Below are 20,349 nucleotides of genomic sequence, written 5' to 3' on the forward strand. Positions count from 1 at the left end.
TGAACACAGGAATGGCTGGTTGGGGGAGGCCTCCCAGCAGCCAAGGCTCAGGATCTGTAAACTGATCGATAATCTTGGAGAGCCAGACCTTGTCCTCCAGCGAGAAGGAGAGGGTATGTTCTTTTATCCTTCCCGCCCACCCATCCGTCTGTCCATCCATAACCATCCGTCTGTCCATCTGCCTGTCCGTCCATCCATCCTTCATACTCTGGTCCACATATCCAGCCATTCAGCCATGAGTTAGTGCCAGCTGTCTATCACCAGCTCAAAGTCCAGACATGCCAACATCCAATCCCCGCCGCCCGGACCTCTTCTGTGGCAGTTAAGACAAGCAGACATTTTAACGCGACGTGACCATTGCCGTGATAGATGGAAGCACAGGCAGGGAAAAGGGCCACGGGGTCTTGGAAACAGCAGGTGCTTAATAACGAGTTACTGAGCGGGTGAGTGGTGAATGACCGGAGGGAGGGAGAGGGCGGGGGGACCACACAGAGGGCACGTGCTCGGGAGGAGTGCCTTGGGGACCTCCTGGAAGACGAGCAGCGTCAGCCGGAGGGAGGCAGGGGACGTGCGGGGAGAGGCTCCGGGCAGAAGCAGCTGCAAATGCAAGCGCAGGAGGCAAGAAGGACCGTGGCCCTCCAGGAACGAGAAGCTCCTGCCTGGCACGGGGCGGGGAGGGGACGCGGAGGAGCTGAGGCTGGGAAGGCGGCTGGGGACCACCGCGGGCCACGCAGGGTGGGAGAAGCGGGGTGTCCATCAGCCACACCCAGGAGGGGGTGGGGGCCGGGAGGGCCCGAGCGCTGGGAGTGGGGGGGTGGAAAAGCGAGGGTGGGGGCCTGCTGGGCCCCAGACTCCTCTCCTGGGGCCCATGTCCGGGGCCACCGGGGCCTCAGCAGGACACACAAGCGCATAGGCCTGGCGCTGGGAACAGCCCGGTGCTGGGCGGAGCTGGGTTTGGCCGCCCTCCTTGGCGCAGGCTGCCTGCACACACAGTGGCGGGTGACCTGAACCTCACAACACCTGCCCCCCGCCGCCCCGCCCCGGGTTCTCGGCACAAACAAGGAGGCCAGAGGATGGCCGTCCGCACGGCTGCTTTTGTCAGTTCACTGAGCAGGTGGGGCCGGATCCCCAGGTGGTCTGCGGCCGCCCTGAGCTGGGGGCCACCGCCCAGCACGGAGCGTGTGCCCCCGCCCTTCCCTGCCGTGCATCGTCATTCCCCACCCGCCAGGCACCAGCGGCACCCGGACCCAGGCTCCTCCTCTTCACCTGCGGCCCGGAGAAAGCCTCCGCTCGCAGCCGACAGGCCGTCATCAGCCCCGCCGGACTCAGCGCTCCCGGGGGCTCCCTGTGCCCCGGGATCTGGCTCTCTGGGTGGGAAGAAGGGGGAAGGGGCTGCGGCCAGGACGGGCTTAGGGAGAGAAGACTGTTACTGAAACCCATCAGGGACGTGCACTCCAGGGAGCTTCATCCACGATTTCATACTTTTGCCTGCATCTCCCTCATCCCTCGCAAAGCGACGGAGCCCCTGCCACATGCTGGCCTGGAGCCAGGAGGTGCTGGCTCAGCCGTGGCCTTGACCACAGGACGCAGGTCAAGGCCCTGGGCTGTGGGTCCAGGGACCTTCATGGAGACCCTCTCCAGCACAATTCTGCTTTGCTCATCCTAGTGAACTCATCTGTGTCTGTTCTGCCCAAACAGCGGACACTTGTTTTCCTTATCAAAGGCCCGCTGGTCCACAGAGGAGGGAACAGCCAGAGGGCTCGGGCACTCGACGCCACACTCCATCTGCGTAATGGACGATGGCGCTGTGCGCGGAAACACACTCGTCCTTAAAATTAGAGCGAGATGCATAAAAATCTGCTCACAGCTGTGCTGAGGTCATGGGGCACGGCTCATTAAAGGCAGCACTGGGAAGAAGGAGGGGCATGTCCCACAGAGCACTGCGCAAGCCCATCCAGAGCCACACTGCACCTCATTCCCAAGCCAAATCCTGTTTGAGGTCCTTGCACGCGAGCGGAGTGGATGTAGGTTGGGGCCAGAAAAACCTCAGAAGGACCGCCTTATCTCAGGGAGATGCACACTGGAGCTGGGTCTGAAAAGCTCCCCTTCCAGTGCCCACAAAATCAAGAAATTAGAGGTCCATGGAGCGAGAACGCCTCCCCAAGCTGAGTATCATGGGAGCCTGGGAGCATCCGGTCCCGGGGAAGGGCAGTGCATGATGGGAAATTCCCACCTCCACTGCCGGCCCCGCTCAGCTCTGGGCTCCGGCTGAGCGTGGAGAGTGGGCTGCCGGAGGTACCTTTTCTCCAGCTGGGCAGGAGCAGTTGATGGTCTTCAGGAACCCGATGTGCTCACTGCCGGAGGTGGGCGGCGGCAGCGGCGGGGACGGGGGCTCTGTCAGCACGGTCACCTGGCACTGGAAGGGAAGGAAGCCCAGCGGGTCAGCCCCGGGAGCTCACCCAGCACCGCTCCCCTTCAGTCCTGGGGCTCTGTCGGCAGCATCCTCAGAACCCAGCAGGCACAGGGGAACGGGGGTCCCCAGGAGCCCTGGGCGTGAGCGGGGCAGGCGAGGCATGTTTGACCGCGGGTCCCGGTGCTCCAAGGCCTTGGAGACCGAGGGGCCTGGGCATCAGCCCCCTCCCTGGCCTCTCAGCACCCAGGAACCGCTGACCCCCCGAGCCTTGGTGCTGCCCTCTGCAGGAGGGGCAGGGCATTGCGATCACGAGAACTGAACAGGATGGCTCAGTGCCTCACACCGGGTAGGTGCTCCCAAAGATGTACTCCTTACCCTCCCCTCCTCCCTTCCCCCCGACCTTCAGGCCCGCCTGCTCCAGCCCCCGCCTGGCAGCCCTCGCGCCATGTGCTGGACACCATAATCCCAGCACTTGCTGCGTCCTGGGGACAGGCCATCCGAGCATGGCACGGAGGGTTGGCCCTGCGACCCCGGGAAGCCGACTCCCCTATTCCCACCCTCCACACGGCCTTGGCGCTGCGGTTTGGCAAAGTGGTGGGAGAGGGAGACACCTGAAGAGGGGTGGAGGGGACAGGTCCCAGGGAGAGGCTGGCCACCCGGGGGGTCCAGGGCCCTCTCTGGTCTGTACCCCACTTCCAAGCCCTGCCCCGTCCCTGTCTGGCCACCCAGCCCAGGGCACGGCAGCCTCCCTTCCTTGGAGCTCCCACCCAGGGCAAGGACAGTCGGCCCCTCCTGGGGACACGCTGCCGGCTTCTGCCTCCCGCCCCCCAGGGCCGGGGCCTCCTCACGGGCTCGTGGCCTCAGTGTGCCCTGGGGCACCTGCCTGTCGCTGCTCACCTACGGGACCAGGAACGGGCCCCGAACCGATCACCGGGCTCCCTCCCAGGGCCATTCGGGATGGCGGGTATGCCCGGAGCCCCACGGCCCCTCCGGGCCCTGGACACCCCTGCCCTTCTGGAGACCAAGGACCTGTCTCCTCCCAGCCTCTCTGGGCGAGAAACGTCGCTCACCGGACCCGTGGGGATGTCACAGCAGGTCTCCAGCTCTGCGTGGCGGGAGTCGCAGTAAATCACAATCCGCTGTAGGTCGAACTGAAGGGAGAAGCAGGTCAGAGGGGGACTCTCTGGGGCCCAGGACCCTCCGCAGCTCCCGGCGGGCCCTGCGCCGCTCTCAGGTCCCTTCCTCCTCAGGCCGTCCCGGTCCGGCCCCGTCGCTCCGGCCACCGAGCTGAACGAGCACGTCCCCTCTAGTTGCAGGGCCCCCCAGGTGCAGGAGGTGCGCGGGCGCAGCGCGGATTCAAGGCCCTGCCCTGTGCCGCGCAGCAGTCTCTGAAAGGCAGGGCGCCCCCTGCGGTTGTCTAGGTGAACTTCTTAAGATAAAAATTGGCTTCTCTCATCTCTTTTCACACCACAACCCCTTCATGTTATTTAAAGGGGCCATGGTGTTAAACACACACATGCGCGCACGTGCACACACACCACACGGAGCCTACAGGGAAGGCCCGGGTCTTCGTAGGACCTGGCTCCACCTGCCTCTCCGGGCGTCGGTCTCCTCACTGTGCCCTGTCAACTCCACAACGTGTGACCACACAGATCCCCACATCCACGCCTTTGCCAGGGCTGCTTCCAGCGCCCACCTGCCAGGAGCTGCGGCCCTCGGTTCAACGCCCCAGAGGAGGCTGCCCCCTGTCCCCCGCCCCCGAGTGAGCTGGGAGCTGGGTCTTTCAGCCCCATTCGGGCTGAGAGTTGCCCATTCAAACAGCCAACTGCTTGAGGGAGACCTCAGGAGAGAGCCAAGCAGGAACCCCAGGCACAGCCCCTCCCAGGTTCCGGCCATAGAAACTAGGAGACAGGAAGTGCTTGTGGCCATCCGTTCTTTCTCGGAGTAGGGGCTGCGGGTGACACAGCGACAGAGAACTGAGGTGCCTCCCACTGCCAAGAGGGATCACTGCATCCTCGCCAGCACCTATACATGCTGCTAATTCTCTGTGCGTGAGTCCGTCTTCCCTCGGGGCTTGCAAGCCGACCCCCGGGCCTCCCACGCGCTGAGCCCTGCTTCCGCAGGCTCCCCGCCGCCAGCTCTTCACAAGGCTGACCCCTCTTACCTCGCCCTCGCTCTGTCCCTCACTGCGTCCCCAGCACTGGGGCCATCCGGACCCATACAAGCCCAGGAACGGCGGTTGGGTGGACGGATGGACGCACACACGGCCAAGTGTTTAGCGATGGAACCGGAGCCTCTGTCGGCGCCCGCTGACCCGCAGTGCCCTGGCCTTGCCCTGCCCTGCGCTCTCCCCTCCCCCCTCTCTGCACTCAGGAGTCGCTCGGCAAACTGACATGACAGGGGTCAGCCCCAGCTCATCCCTCCGGCGTCACGAGACTCCCCTGCAGGTGCAACTCCACTGATTCGGCTCGGCCGACACATAGCAATTCCAGCAGCTGTCTGTCTCATCCCCTGCGGAGATGCCCGCCCACAGACGGAAGCAAGGGCAGAACGGAAAATCGTGCTTCCGAACAAGGCCTGTCTGCAGAGAGGGCCTGCTCTCTGCGTTAGCAAGCGCACACGCTCGGTGGCTGTGCCCATCTCCAGGACGCAGGGACGAGGAGAAAGCAGCAGAGGCTCAGGGTCCAGGACAAGGAGCGCAGGGGCCGGGGGCTGGGCAGAGGCGCTCCCAGGTGGGGTGAGAGGGCTTGCGAGCCATGGCCTGACACCCTGGCCAGGCTGGGAGTCCACCTCCTGACCTCCCTCGGGCCACACAGCACTCTGAGCCCTGGCTCATGTCCACAGCCTCAGCATCCAGGCGGAATGAATGCACGTCCCGAGGCCTGCGGGCGGGTGGGCCTGCCCCTGCCGTCCGCCCGGCCTCACCGCACGCTGCGCTCCACGCTCCTGCCGCCTCACCCGGCTCGCGCACCACGCCGCGAGGCCTCAGGCTCCTCTGCTCAGGCACAGTCTGTCCACCCTTCAAGACTCACCCCAGGAGTCACCTCCTCCAGGGAGCCATCCCTGCCCACCCCTCCTCCCTCCCCCCGTCACCTGCCCTGTTCACCCAAGGCGGGCGTCTCCCCCAGGTCTGGCAGGGGCTGATGCTTCCTGCCGCCATGGCATTTATTCAACAGGCTGAAATGACCTCGGCGTGGGCCCCTCTCCTCTCTGGGACCGAAAGCACCTTAAAGTCGGGGAGAGCCTACCATGCGTCAGACCACGTGAGGGTCAAGCCAGAAACAGCGGCCACCAGCACAGGCTCCTGTCTTCCCGAGGCAGACGACAGTGGCTGCCTCGCCACACAGAGCCCCCCACACTGGGGATGTGCCCCCAAGGGACCAGGTGGGGATGCAGAGAGTGCAGGTCTGAGGCGCTGCGGTGGGTGGCAACCCCTCTCCTCCCTCACTTCCTGGGTGCTTTTGGGCAACTTTGAAAACTATATATGTGTGTGTATATAAATATATATATATATATATATATATATTTGCTTACACAGGTGTATGCATTTGACACAACTCATCAAAGTATATGCTTAAAATCTGTTCATTTTACTTCTATGATTACCCCTCGATAAAGAAAAAAACAAAATCTGTATTAACTGTGTGAGTTAACTTAGCCTTAGAGAGACAAGGCTTCCTTATTTAAAACATAGAAATGGTCTAGAAATTTCAAAGGCATTACGAGCATCAAATTAGGTTATATTTTTAGTACCTGAACCAACATAGGTGCACAAAGAATCAGGAAAATGAACAGCCATGTTAACTGTATATGATCTGAGTCCGTATCGGTATGCCTAAAGGATAACAGTGCTATCTGCTAGTATTAAGTACTTAGCATGCACATGGGCTATATGTATAGATAGATAAATAGGGCTACAAAGTGTCCTGTATTTTTAATGAGATATATATAGATATCAATATATAGATACAGATGTAGACATAGATATCTAGATACATAGGCGAACGTACCGTGTACCCAGGGCTGAGCACAGTGCCTGGCACATAGTAGGTGCTCAATGACTGTGCGTGTGGTGATGACTGAATGGCTGAGTAACTGAGTGGGGGGGGTGGGGGTGAGTGGGTGGGTAAGTGAGAGGGGGTGACTCTGGGTTCCAGTATGGCAGTCCTCTGAGTCGGGGTCCTCTCTCCGAAGACAGTCCAAGGCGATGCCTCGGTAAACGATATGGGGGGGGGGCCGGGGGGCCGGGACCGTGGTACTCACGTCGATGGGCACGCTGTCGTAGAGGCGCTTGCCGATCACGGTCTTGCCCTGGATGTCGATGTTCTCCCTCCCCTCGATGGGCAGCGTCTGCACCAGCGCACAGTCGACGTACAGGGACACGTTCTGGGCCTGGATGCTCAGGGCCATCTTGTGCCAGTCGCGGTCAAAGAGGTCGTGGACCCGGGCCCCGCGGAAGACCACCCTGACGGCGTCTTCCACGGCCCCCACGGCGTTGTACTCGACCGCCTTGTTCTCGCCGTCCAGCCGGATGGAGACCTGGGGAGGGCAGGACCGGGGGCCCCCTGAGCCGCGCGGCATGGAGGGGGAGGGGCGCTGCAGAGTCGGACCCGATAAACCGGGGCGGCTCCTGGCTGTGGCCCGCGCCGGCTGGCCGCCTGCGGGCAGGCCCCCTCGCGCGCCTCAGCCGCTCTTCCTCGCCCGGGCGACCGCGTTGATAACGCCTCCCGGGCAGGCTGTGCAAGCCCTGCGCTACGTGGACAGACTGCACACGCTCGTCAACCCCAGGCCTCCCAGCCCAGCCCAGCTGCCTGGGGGGACCCGCAGGTAAGAGCACTTTCTTTTCTTTTCTTTCTTTTTTAGTTTTTGAATTTTTTTAATCCTGACTCAAGGACATTTTCTTTATTGCTTTTAGAGAGCGAGGAAGGGAGAGGGAGAAACATCGCTGTGAGAGGGAAGAATGGATTGGATGCCTCCTGTATGCACCCAGACCGGGATTCGAACCCGCAGCTTCCAATCAACAAAGCCACCCGACCAGGGCAGGTAAAAGCATTTTCGTGAGACTATGAGACAATTGGTGCAGAGGGGCTTGGGTGGTAAGACCCACCGGAAACCCCGACTGGTTCCAGTGTCGCTTAAAACCCCCGCTGACAAAACAGAACCTCTCCGGCTGGAGGCCAGGACCACGTCTGAAACCCACCCATCCACCCACAGGTGAGAGACTTTATCCTCAAGTCTCAGATCTTTAGTGACAAGTCTCTCACCTTGGGGATAAAGTGGAAGGTCCAGCAGAATCAAGCCCCTCAGTGGCAGGGACCTTGCCTGCTTTGTTCACTGGCGCTCCCTGCCCTTTGCAGAACGCCTGGAAAACTCTGGGAGCAAGCTTCACTTTTGTCGTCCTTATAAGGAACAATGTGCTCATTTTTCCTTCCTCGCACAATGTTCACCAAGCATCCCCTGTGACGCACAAGCAGAGTGCCAGGCGTCAGAAACGCAACTGCGGGTAAGATCGGAACACGGCCCGCACGTGAAGGCGGGGGCATAGCGCACAGGAAGTTAGGATTCCCTGGGCGAATGGACGAAGGAGCCTGTGCGTGGTCCGTCTCCCCGGGCGAGCCTTCATTTGCCCTGATTCCCACGCTCCACCTTCCTCTGCTGGCCTCCGACTCCCCGAGTCTGGCCTTCAGGGCTCCCGCACCTGGGCTCCCCTGCCCCTTGGCTTCTGGCTCATGTGGCAGGAATCCCCCTGGAGTGGAGATCAAAGAGCCGGGAGCGAGAGGGCTGAGACGGGGCTGGGTACCGCTTCTCCCCACCCGCCCGGCTGGCTGTGGTTCCCCACGGCGGTGTTCCCCCTGTCCCGTCCGCCCTCCGCAACCCCAGCATCACCCTCTCCACGGCCACCTGCCCCCGCCCCCCGCCCAGGCCACCTCTGCTCCCAAAGTCCTCTGTTGCTGTCCTGAACCCTGCCCCTTGACCTCCTCAGGTCCTGAAAGCCTAGCCACTTTATGATAACAGTCTTCAAAAATCCAGGTACGGAGGGGCTGTGTGAGCCTGGGCAAGCTGTCTACTGCTCTGTCCGTGCTCCTCGTTTTGAAAAACAGAGCTGACATAGTGCCTGCACCACGGAGTCATTCTGAGATTGAATGGATTCATAGTCAGGAATTTTATGTTCCACATACACCTGGAACCTCGTTACGTCTCCACAGCTGCTCGCACTGCCTGGTCGGAGGCGATGTCACCTCCGGCCTCGGTGGCTGTAAGGGTCTCCCCCTTCCAGGGCCGGCCCCCCGCCCAGAGACTGCTCTCAGGCACAAGTCCCTCCACGCAGCCGCAAGGCCCTGAAACCTGGCCTCCCACACGCACGCCACACCTGTAACTGCCCCCGCACGCCATCCGGCAACCCAGCCTCCTTCCTGTCCCTGAATGATGTCAGGAATGAGCGAACGTCTCTTCGTTTCTCCAAGTGATAACGAGGAAAAAGCCAGCTTTCAAGGGTGACCATAAACAGTACATGAGGTCACCCCTCTGAAACCCTCCGAGGACAGCTCTGGCGTGACGCAGGGCATGGGACAGCTGTTACCACCATCCAGCTCCGTTTTCCCTGCGTCTGGCCAGGTTGTCCCCAGGGCGTGGAGGTTAACGCCCCATCCTCACCGCCAGGGACGGGCACGCCACCAAGGCCTGTGTCATGGAGTTGACCTGCCAGGTGCCTCTTTGAAAACGAGCCCGAGGTCCCCGAAGGCCAGCGAGCCTCTGTGCGGCTCAGCAGCATCGCAGCCCGCGGACGGGCGCCCGCCCAGCTCGGCCAGCAGCATGGAGGACGAGGAGCCAGACTGAGGGGGGTGGCGCGGGCCGGCCCCCAAGAATGCCATGGCAGGCGCCCAGCCCCAGGCCTACAGGCCTGGGAAACAGAGCGGCCAGACCCGCAGCCGGAGGGGGCGAGGCCACAGCCAGCTGCCGGCTCTGCAGAAATGCCTCCGGAGGAGTCGCAAGTCCTCCACGCAGCCTCCCACACTGCAGAAACCAGGTCACTCGTCCTGACCAGGGCTGCGACCGAAAACGCGTCCGTCAGGACTAAGTGACAGAGACGGGAGCCAGCGGCCCTCGGCAGACAGAAGCCGGACTGGGGCTTGACTGCCTGGGTTCCGATCCCACCGCCCCTCCTTCGCACCTACGACAACGCGGGCCTGTAGCCAGACCTCGCTGTGGCTCCACTCCCCCCTCGGTGAGGGGGGAGCACCAGGCCTGCTCACAGGACTGTGAGGATGCTGCATGAGCTGAGATTCGTGAAGCGCCCAGGACCAAGGCCCCAGCAAGTGCACGCACATGTGCACAAGCCCGCGCACGCCGCCTCAGGGCCCAGCTCCAACCAGCTCCGGAGAACATGTTCTCCCGAGAGCAGCCGCGTGCAGGGGCCTGAGCGCGCTGCCGAGTTAGTTACGCCCCCAGCCGCAGTGAGTCACATCTTCACGTGGCTCCTTTTCCAAGGAAGAACAAGGGTAAACCATAGACAGAGAGATAGCTGGCCCCCGAATGCTGGAGACGGGGCGCGGGGATTTGGCGGCACAAAGGCGGGGTCGCCAGCATCTCAAACCAACGTCCCGCGCCAAGAGCTTTGGCGCTGAGGCAGGTCGGCCCTCCCTCGGCCGCGCGCTGCTCCGCAGGCTGAGGTGGGGCTTCAGGGCTCCCCGTGGGGGGAGACCGAAGGGTCTCTCGTAAGAGCGGCACTACCTGTGACAACTCCATTGGCTCTCAGGCACTGTTCTAGGTGCTTCCGCCAGCCATTCCTGGCAGAACCTGCGTTGTGGTTAACAGCTGAGAACACCGCCTGATCTCGGTGGCCTCGAGCACCTTCTTCTACTACACCAGGAAGCTCGCTCCCACGGCCGGCAGGGCATGTGCCATAAGCCAGCACAGCGGGCTGCCACCCCCGGTCAGGCACGGCGTCCCTGACACAGGAACAGGTCTGTGCCCCACCAGAGCGCCAGCACCTGACCCCTCTCTGCCGGTGTGACGCCCCCTCCCCCCGGCGCCCTGGCCCAGGCTCCTGCCTCTCGAGCTCCGGGGCCTGGCCTGAGGCCCCGGGGAGGATGTGGGGGACGCGGGCAGCCCTCCCAGGAGGACGCAGGGAGCTGCGGGCCCACAAGGCCGGGGCCGGCTCGTACCTGCGGGATGCCGTACTGGTCGATGACCTGCCAGATATACCAGTCTTCCTTCCGAGAGCCTTTCCGTAAGCGGAAGGTTGTGACGAAGGCATACTCATCGGGCAGACCTTGGGGGAACACGTCCCTAGAGGGAGACAGAGACAGACAGGGGACACCAGGCTCAGTGAGGACGGCAGAGCTGCAAATGGAAGCCCACATACCTGGGTCCCTGAGACCCACCCACAGCACCCCTGAAGCATCCCCAAACCCACCTTCGCGCCTGCCTGCACTGCCCCTCCTTCCTCCAGGGCCTCTAGGCGGCCTCGGCGACCTCCCTGGGGCCCCTTGCCCTGCCCTCAGCCCCTGCAAATCCACCCACAGTCGCTTCCATCTCTCCAGCATCTCTGTCCCTGACAGGACCCATGAGAAATGCCACACTGCCACTCCCCGGGGTCAAAGGTAGTGAAGCCTTCGCCTCTCCCTGCTGTTTCTCAGTAGCAAGGCCCACCTGTGACATCCCTGTCCTGCCTGGTCCCCTGTCGCTGCACCGGGACACCCTCCCTCTGTCTCCACAGAGCCCGGGGTTCCCGTGAGCATGGCAGCCAGCCCCCCACCCCAGGGCAGTTCCCCAGCTCCCTGCCGCTCCCCTCCAAATTCAGAAGGGAGGTTGTTCCTCCTAAGGAGCTGTGAAGAGGGGTTCTGATCTCTTTGCGGCTGAGGCAGCCGGGCCGGTGAGTGGCAGGCGTGGCTCGCGCTGAGAGGCCTAGCCTCCAGTGCGCTCCTGACCCCCAGCTCTGCCCCTCCCCCCAGCCGACCTGGGGGCAGGGAGCTGCCAGAATGCGCACGGCTGTGGCTTCCATCAGCCATCTGGCTGGCCAGAGCGCCAGGAAGGGAAACGCGGGGGCGGCTGGGTTCCTGATTCTCAGACTCACGGACCCTCGGGGACCCTGCCTTTGGCAAAGTCTGCTCCTCCCTCTCTGGTTCTCGGCTCACAGACCTAAGCTGGGGGTTGGCTGCCTCGTTCCAGGTCGTTGTCCGGGCTGGATTTCATCCAGGACCCTGCCCCGGCAGCACAGCTGTCGCGCGGAGCTCGGCCCGCCTCAGACCCCCGGCGCCCTAGGTTTCCACCCCAGGACCTGCCCTCCTGTCTGCACGGACTCAGGCTCCGTGGCCACACAGATGCTTCAGGTCACTTTCCTCCTCTCTGCTTTCATCCGGGAGTCCAGCTAGTCTATTGCTTTTTCTAAACACACTTCCCTCTTATACTCTTGAAATAACACACATGTGTATAAATATAGAGACAGACACATAAAGATAGGTGCTCTATATTATTGCATCTATATTTTTATGCCTATTGGTATCTACACTACATCTATGTGTCTGTATCTATATATTTTTATCTATAGAGAGAGAGAGGAGGACTAAGACTTTTGCTTAGGCGTATATATGTGTGTGTGTGTGTGTGTGTGTGTGTGTGTGTGTGTGTATGCGTGTAGAAGAGGAAACAAAAAGTTATTACAATCAGGATGGGGAAAAAGCTCATTAACAGAGAACATCTACAGGAAACAGAATGGCCTAATCTAATCCTTCCCACAAGTAATGTAGCTAATGAGGAGGCTATGGTGGAAAAGGTGAGGGGTTTGGAATTGAAGGACCTGAGTCTGGGGCCAACGTCTGCTTCCTACAAACTGAACGCCTGAACACGATCCTGTCCATTTTGAGTCTTGAATGTCACGCCAGGTGAATGAGAAGCACACACCTGCCTTGCTCAGCTCATTCTATTGCGCTGAGAAGTAAACTAGATCAGGGGAGTAAAGCGCCCTTTAAAGGTCAAATGAGTGAGAAAAACATAAATATTGAAAGCAACACCCCTTTTCATGATGAACAAAATGAACCTGAAATTAAAATTGCATCTGCGTATGTATCTGTGCATAAATTTCAAAGCATAAGAAATTAAAGGGATACTATTCCTTTTCGAAATGTCAGGGCTTCGCTGGTTTGATTTTTGTTTTTGGTGTTTTGCCATTAAAACACATTTGACACCTCATAGAAATTCCTCCTCAGAATGACTCAGGATAACAGCCAAAACCCAGCACCCGGAACACAGCCCGCGTGCACGCAGCGGCCGGAGGGGCGCGCCTCGCCCCCTGCTCCAAAGCCTCCTCAGAAAGACGACGCCGTCAGCAAACGGGGCGGTGGGGCGGGGGGCCTCTCCACGCACTCGCATGGCATGTGCTTACTCTACTTTTGCTTTAAAGGGAAGCTGCCTGTGATTTTCTGTTCTAAGCAGGAAGGATGGTGAGTTGGAGGAATCAGGCCAAAGAGGAGAGGGGAGAGAAGTGGGAAACAGAGCTTAGTCTCTGCTCCTCCTTGTGAGCGTGGACCAGGGGTCAGAGAGCGACATGTCCCAGCATCTCACAACAGCATCTGGACCGCGAGAGCAATGCTCAGGATCGGGGAGGCACACCCCCCTCACGAGCTGGCAGAGAGCGCCCTGGTCCCCAAGCCATGGGTGACCGAGGAGATTCAGAGAGGGGACGTGGCTTGTTGCATTTCCTCTTCCACACAATCCCTCTCGGGGGTGCAGGTGGCGTGAGCCCTGGATGACACCCGTCAGAGCCTGACGCACGCCAGGTCCACGGCCGGCACGCAGACTGCTCACTGAACCAGAAAAACCATCGCGTGCACGCAGAACCCCGGCACCATGCATAGCCCTGGGGCCTGCTGTTCCCAGCCCTCCTCTGCCCAGCTAGGATCTAACAGTGTTTCCACCGACTGTGGACGGGTCGATTCACTCATCCATGCAACCGGCGCTGACCAGCCCCCTGCTCTGGGCAGAGCTGGGCAGGGCTACGGCAGAGACCCGCCTCGGCCCCCTTCCCGTGCCCCCTGCGGAGCCTCTCGCCGCGCAGGGACGCGGGCTGCGGACGACGACCTGCACCGCTGACTACAGGGTCCGGTCCGCGTGGCGTGCGCAGCCCACACAGCAGGCCGGGAGGAGAGGAGACGCGGGGGTCCGGGGAAGGTGCACCTGAAAGCACCAGGGTCGAGCCACTCTCTGGAGGACAAGCAGGTGTCCCAGGTGAAGGGACACGCATGAACAATGGTGTGAGGAGGGTGCATGACAGGCTCCCTCCAAGGGCGGGCGCGGGGACAAGCTGGGGGCCAGAACAGTAGGACGGGGCCTAGTCACACACAGGCTTTTGCAGGCCTTTCGCTTAAATGCAGGGGTGGGCAAAAGTAGGTTCACCATTGTTAACCTGGAAGATAACACAGTGATTAACATACAAGAATAAACTGCATTTCGTGCACTGCGGTGAGCCTACTTTTACCCTGCCCTGTACACCTGGAAACAATGGAAGAGTTTCAGGTGGAGAAGGATGAGCCGGTCCAAACGCGTTTCGGCAACACCATGGGCCGCTGGCTGGAGACCCTGAAGAAGCCTCTACAGCATGGTCCTCCCAACGGCGTGGCCAGGCGGGGACGCTCATCCCCGGCGAACCACGTGACAGCACGGCGGCACGGGCCTCCTGATAGCTCGTGCAGGGCCAGGCACCTAGCACATGTTGAAGCCAGGTCCTTATTGGCCAAAGCAACTGCCTGACTCTGGGCGGTGCTCTGCCTGCCTGCGTTGCACAGGTGCAACGCAGCTATGGACCTATAACCACGAATGTCCACTATTTAACGTGCGACAGACAACCGCATGCGTGGATGAGGGACTAGAGCCCAGCTCGTACGGAGAGATTTGCAGAAGGACCAGGGAGCCACTAAGGGCAATGGTAACAGGTCTACTAAGAAACAGGTTGAGGTTCCAGGTCAGCAGCTGCGTGGTGTCATCCCCAGGTGGCCTTCCCGGGCACTGAGGAGGCGAGAGCCCTGCTGAGCGCTCAGTGCGCAGCTGCGGCTGACTCCCCAGGCGTCCTGGCCACGTCTGGAAGGAGGGGCGGCCACTCACTCGGTCCTCTGCACCACCGGGAAGGAGCCCATCCGGACGTAGGAGCTCTGCGCCCCGTTCTCTCGCTTCCCCAAGGTCTCCTGCACGCTGAACAGATCCATCAGGTCAAAACCTGGGCAAAGACGAGAGCTGCAGTGAGAGTGGGGAGGGGGCAGGGGGACAAAGGAGAAGCCCACCCCTCTGTGCAGAGGCGGCCCCCCACCTGCCCTGGGGGAGCCGAGGGGGCGCGTCAGCAGGCGGTGCTGTGCAAATGCATATTCAGGAGCAAATCTAAGCCCCAGTAAGTGAGGAGAGGTTCAGCTTCCATTTCCAATTCCTCTCCCGGGAAACGGGCGCTGGGAAATGCAGGCACTGGGCTTCCCGCCGAAATGTGGGCGCTGGGAAGGTCCTGGCTGCTGGCCAAGTGGAAGCTGTCCTGGCGGCAACATGGAGGCAGGGAGCCTGGGTGTCTGGGAGCCTCCAGTGGACCCTTTCCTCACACGGGCTGCCCTCGCAGCATCGTCTGGAGACAGAAGGCCCCAGCCAGGACCCGCGGGGGGCGCTGACGCGGCCACCCGCAAGCAGGAAGACCGGAGGGCTGCGGAGTGCACCAGGGCCCTGCACCTGCAAGTGGCCCCGGGCGGGAATGGGGTGACCGGCCGAGAGGGCCCCGCAGGGCCCCGCAGTTCCAGGCTCCACGGGAGGGACGCCAAGCGGTAAAGGGCGCAGAGGCTGCTTAGGGCTCGGATCCTGTTCCGGAATCGGCGGAGTTGCTGGGAGCAGGTGTGGGAGCCAGTGTGTCCTGGGGCTGAGAGCCGTTTGGCTCTGGTGAGGGGCACGGTGGGCACGCCCGGGCCTTGCTCCTCCATGACAGAGACCGGGGCGCGCCATGCAGGCTGGCCACCTCGAGGACGCGGCGCGCTCCACGGGCGGAGCCGTGCTTCACAGGCGCCTGCCCTGTCATCGCCACCGGCCCGGCGCAGGTGGGTGACGCTCGGAGCAGCCGCCGCCTGAGAGGGCGGCCTGAGGGCTGCTCCAGAGAAGCTGGGCATTTCACTTAGGGAGGAGAGAGAGTGTGTCACCCAGACACGCCTGGGGCCCGGTCCTGTCCCTCTCCTTAGGCCCTGCAGCTCCACGACTCTGGTGCGGTGACGCAGCCCCTCAAACTCTGTGTCTAGTCCGTGCGGAGCAGGCAACGGCTGCATGGGGCTGTCGCAGCCTTGTGCACGGAGGCCCAGTCCCCGGAGGCTCCCACGGAGGGTCGGCTTGTGCTCAGCATCTGGTGGACGCTCCCCTGATGCCGCCCCGCGCTCACCGGGGGCGAGAACAGCAGGCCTGTTCCTCCGCTTCACAGCTTTGTCAACTGTCCCCGGAAATCGCCACCCTAAGCTGGGTTTCCCTCCAGCAGTTATATATGTGGGAGAATCAGAAACAGGAGTTTTATAAAAGCAAACGTGCGCTCTACTTTCTGGGTCCCCTTTCATTGGTTTCAACGGACAAAAACAAAGACTTAAACATCAAAAACTCTGAACAACAGGCAATTAACTAGGTGGCAGCAAAGGACACGGAGAGAAAAGATGAATTGCCTGAAATAAATAAAGGCCAGGAAGGAAAGTGAAAAATGTTCTCAAGGTAAATGGACCGGGTGCAAGGCACTGTGAGATAAAAAAGCCATCGTTTAGTGCCAAACTTGAGAGGCACAGCTCCCTGAGGTCAGACAGCGGACGCAGCCTGCGTCGCGGGACACCGTGAGCCCAGAGTCCACCAGCCGCGCCTGCTCTCTCCTCGCCCTCCGAGGTCTGCACCGGGCGAGGCTGTGCCGGACACCTAAGGCATGAGGGCCCTGCGGGGCCCGGCCGAGGCACACACAACTGCTGTCCCCACAGGGCAGTGAGCACTTTGAGGAGGGGACCTGGTCTTGTTCAGGGTTCCATCCTAAAGAAAGTCAGGCGCTTTTGTCACTGTTCCTGTCTGTGGCGCTGTTTGTGGAGAGGCGAGGCGAGAAGGGAGGAATGGACCAGGCCACAGAGGCCTTCTCTACAGTCGGGGCTCCCCGGCTGCTCACATTCCAACAATGAACGGGACAAAATCCCAGCCCCCAAAGTTCGGAGGCTGACAGGAAACAGACACACGGACGAGCAGAGGCGCTACACGCTAAGGAGGGGGCACGGCTGGGCTTGCAGAGGAGCACGGGGAATATTTTCCTTGCCAACCCGAGGGGCAATCAGGGTGGGGGGCTTCCCAGAAGAGGCAAGGCTCAGCCTGAATTTGAAGAACAAATGAAATCCGGGAAGACAGAGGAGGAGGAAAGGCCTTGCACGGTCGCTGCGTGTGCAAGGGTCCCTGGACCCGAGTCGGCCACGTTCCTTCTGGGAACGCCAGCTCTGACTAGGTGAGGGGACACTGGCTCGAAGGTCAGGCTGGGTCCTGCCAGCCACGAGGGAGGATTTGAATTTCTTTCTGTGGGCACCGGGGAGCCGTGGAAGGGCTTCACAGCAAGGGCAAAACGCAACCTGGCTTCCACCCGCGCAGGTGACTCTGGCAGCCGGGCACGGAGGACCCAGGAGCCCATGAGGACAAGACCTGGCAGGGCGGGGCTGGGCGGGGAGCGGGAGGGCAGAAGCCGTGGGACTGCTGACTATGGGGGATCGGGGGGCTATCTGGACAGGGCGGCCTGAGTGGAGGGAGAGAGAAACCGGGAGGCCTGTGGCCAAGCTCCAGAGCCGCACTGTCCCTGTCATGTCTTCAAGCACCAAATGGCTAACTTCCCAGGAAAGCTGTAGGACACCTTTAGTGGCTCGTGTTCACCATCAGTGCCAAGAGCGGTCTTCAGAGACACTGGGTCCAGGCCACAGTTACGCAGGCGGAGAAACAGAGCCTCCGAGGTGTCAGGAGATTGACCCCAGGCCCCCGGATGGTGAGCCACAGGCCAGTCCAAGCAAGATCTCCGCCTCCAAACGGCCTCATCTGTTCTCCACATCCTCGCTGTTCCAGCCCAGATAAGGTCTAAAAATAGCCAGAGTCATTTAAGGAAAAACCCGGAGGTGAGGCTTGGGGAGCCGCGTGTTTCCAGAGCCGAAAAGCTTCTCCAGTTACCCGGCCGCGCTGCAGTTGGCAGGTCTGAGGCTCTGTGTCTCTGAAACTCCTGTTTCAGCCTCCTCCTGGCCAGGGCTCCTTCCCGGGCCGGGGGGGATGGCAGGAGGCGTCGGGCCCCGTGGGCGCTCTGTGCCTCGGAGCTGCACACACAGCGTGGGTGCCCGGCAGGCCGGTCACCTCCCACCTGGCCCTGTGAGGAATCCTGGGAACTCAGAGCCCACTGAGGGGAGGGGACACTTCAGGGATCCAGATCGACACCGTGGATTCCGTGGAAGGAACCGTCCCTGAGATCGGGCACCGAAGTGATTTGCAGGACTCCAGGCCACAGGGAGGAGTAAACCCACGCTCGTCCTTATCAGGTTGATGATGGCGAAGCCACCTGGGCCACGCCCCCATGTGGCCCCAGTACATCCCGTCACATACAGAGGCAGCCTCTGAGGGGCAGCTGCAGTCACATGTCCCTTTGTTCGCTCAGCCGTTGATTCACCCGTGTATTTATATGGCTGACTCACTCTCTCCTTCACTCCCGACGCCTTTGCTGATTCACCCTCTTGCTTGTCCTGCCGATCATTCGCTTACTGTTCACCAGCCCCTCGCCCCCTCCCTCACGCCCGCGCAGCCTGCAGTGAGTCCTACGGGGTCACCACCGAGCCCCAAAGGTGGACGCAGGACATGCTCCGGCCCAGCGAGTGCTGCGGAAGGCCCGCGGGGGCCGCCCTCTCACCTGTGATCTCGCTGGTCCCGCCGTTGGTGTGCTTGAAGCGGTCTCCTTCCACGCGGACGCTGGGGCAGAGCACGTCTGAGGAGAGCGAGAGGGGAGAGAGAGGCCGGTGAGCCAACGGGGCCCCCAGTCACCCTGCGGAGCAAGACCTCAGAGGGGCCCCCCCGTCTCATAGCTGGTAGGGTGGCCAGGGCCCAGAGCAAATGCAAATAGGAACGAGGCCTTGTCCCTAGCAGGAGGCGCTCGGTGTCCTCCGTGACAGGGAGCCAGACACCAAACCCATGTGGTCAACAGGGTAACAAGTGACAGAAGAGGGCACGGTCGCTGGGGGATTCAGGGCACAGCTGGCGGAGGCCGGTGGGGGGGGGGGCTCCCATGGAAAGGTGACGCTTGGGGCCCCGTGGAAAGGAGCGGTCAGGCTTAGCCAGACACACAGAGACACGGGGCGGCGGGGCGGGGGGGGCCTCAGAACAAAGGCCTACACTTATACGTGAAAGTCCCAAGTCAGCAGGACATCAGCGAAACGGGCCCCACCAGGAAGGTATCCCTTAGGCCGCCTAAGAGCATCAGGGACAATGCCAGAAGAACGCACACCCTGCCGGGTCATACGCGGACCAGTCAGTCATGCCGGAAAAAATATTTGCTCCGTTATAGGATATTCCATAAATATCTACCTAACCAGCCTGGCAATTACTCACTCTAAAGAAAAAAAAAAGAAGTTGGCAGGAAAAAGGACTCTCTCAGTTGCCCTAAACACCCCAGAACAAACGCCCGCGTTGAACGTGGAAGTCCCGCGCCCCGTGCGGGTCGCGCAGCAAGTCCCCGCATCTCCGGGTCTGCGGTGAGCGTCTGGGTGTGGGCGTCTTCCTGAAGCGCACGCCGGGCGGTCCCAGGGCTGCCGGGAGCACCAGGCAAGACCACGCCCATGCCAGGACTGGGACAGGAGAGGAGGCCCCTCAACACCTGAGGCGACCTAGCGTGCACCCGCCCACCCGCATTATACCAGAACCGCACGCCACTGGGCACACCCGCCCCCCCAGCTCCGCGTGCCACGGCCTCTTTTGATAACCTGGGGCGTGAATGTTCAAGTGCGGGGCAGGTGTGGGGCCCCCTCGCCATCAGCCGTGAGGGCAATGGGTGAGAAGAGACCCTTCCTAATGTGGGAGGTGCTATTTTTGATGTTTATCCTGAAAGGCACCAGGAGGTCCGACAAGGCCCACGGAAGCGGCTATTTTGGAAGGAACCCTGAGCTGCCTGTCTAGGGCCAGCAACTGGAGAGGGCGCAGGCACTGTGCGGTATTTGGATGGCTCCTCCCGGGACAGCAGCAGCTGCAGGGTGACCATCGATCACTGTGACTCGGGCAGCTGGCCAGAGGGACTGGCTGGGGATTGTGCGTCATTTAAAATGAGTTGACTCAGAGGTTCTAGCCTTGATTGTGAGCGAACCCCGGGAGGCTGGCGGCTGGAGCTCAGGGCAGGCAGAGCCACCGGCTGGTCTCTGCCAACATCCCGGGGGAGCTGCCTGATTCCTGAGCCCAACGGGCAAGGGCAGTCCGAAGACCCCAGGCCCAGAAAAGATAGAGACTCTCTTCAAAGACGTCAGAGCCTGCCCAGGCAGCTTTAAGGAATCCCTCCCCAAACCAGCTGCCAGTCCCTTTTGGGCACATCACTAAGGCTCACAGAGGTTTAAGGGGCAATTTATAGCTGACTTAGTTAAGTCGGGACAAGTGGCTCCCAAAATACCCTATCCAGCCAGCTCCCCAGAGCTGCGGGGGCCCTGGGTGCACCTGCTTGGCAGGGAGGTAGGTTAGCATCCAAAGCCCCTCTCAGCCCGTAAGTATAGCCTTCAGCCAAGATGTGTCCATGTCAGGGTGATGATCTATTTATTTCTGCATTAGCACCTTTATTCAAAGAAAAATATTTATAGACCTCCAGATAGGTTCCAGGCACTGAGCTAGTGAGTCCTGGGGACACGCAAAAGGGATAAAAGGTAAGTCACTGTCCCTGCCTTCAGGGCACTGGCGGGCTGACTGTGGTGGCA

General features: G+C 61.1%; 1 protein-coding gene across 1 annotated transcript in view; it reads right to left on the minus strand.

The window, feature by feature from the left end:
* COL22A1 (collagen type XXII alpha 1 chain) overlaps positions 1-20,349 on the minus strand; it is a 167,159-nt gene that overhangs the window by 126,038 nt on the left and 20,772 nt on the right. Inside the window, exons 3-8 of the mRNA XM_054590689.1 lie at positions 18,312-18,386; positions 14,513-14,624; positions 10,579-10,702; positions 6,677-6,952; positions 3,484-3,564; positions 2,300-2,416 (exon numbers count right to left, since the gene is read on the minus strand). Of these exons, the coding sequence (XP_054446664.1) occupies positions 2,300-2,416; positions 3,484-3,564; positions 6,677-6,952; positions 10,579-10,702; positions 14,513-14,624; positions 18,312-18,386 (785 nt within the window). The remainder of the gene's footprint in view (positions 1-2,299; positions 2,417-3,483; positions 3,565-6,676; positions 6,953-10,578; positions 10,703-14,512; positions 14,625-18,311; positions 18,387-20,349) is intronic.

The sequence above is a fragment of the Pteronotus mesoamericanus genome, unplaced genomic scaffold (genome assembly GCF_021234165.1).
Source record: "Pteronotus mesoamericanus isolate MK-2021 breed Mesoamerican mustached bat unplaced genomic scaffold, CSHL_Meso_final scaffold_174, whole genome shotgun sequence".
In the NCBI taxonomy this organism is placed as follows: domain Eukaryota; kingdom Metazoa; phylum Chordata; class Mammalia; order Chiroptera; family Mormoopidae; genus Pteronotus; species Pteronotus mesoamericanus.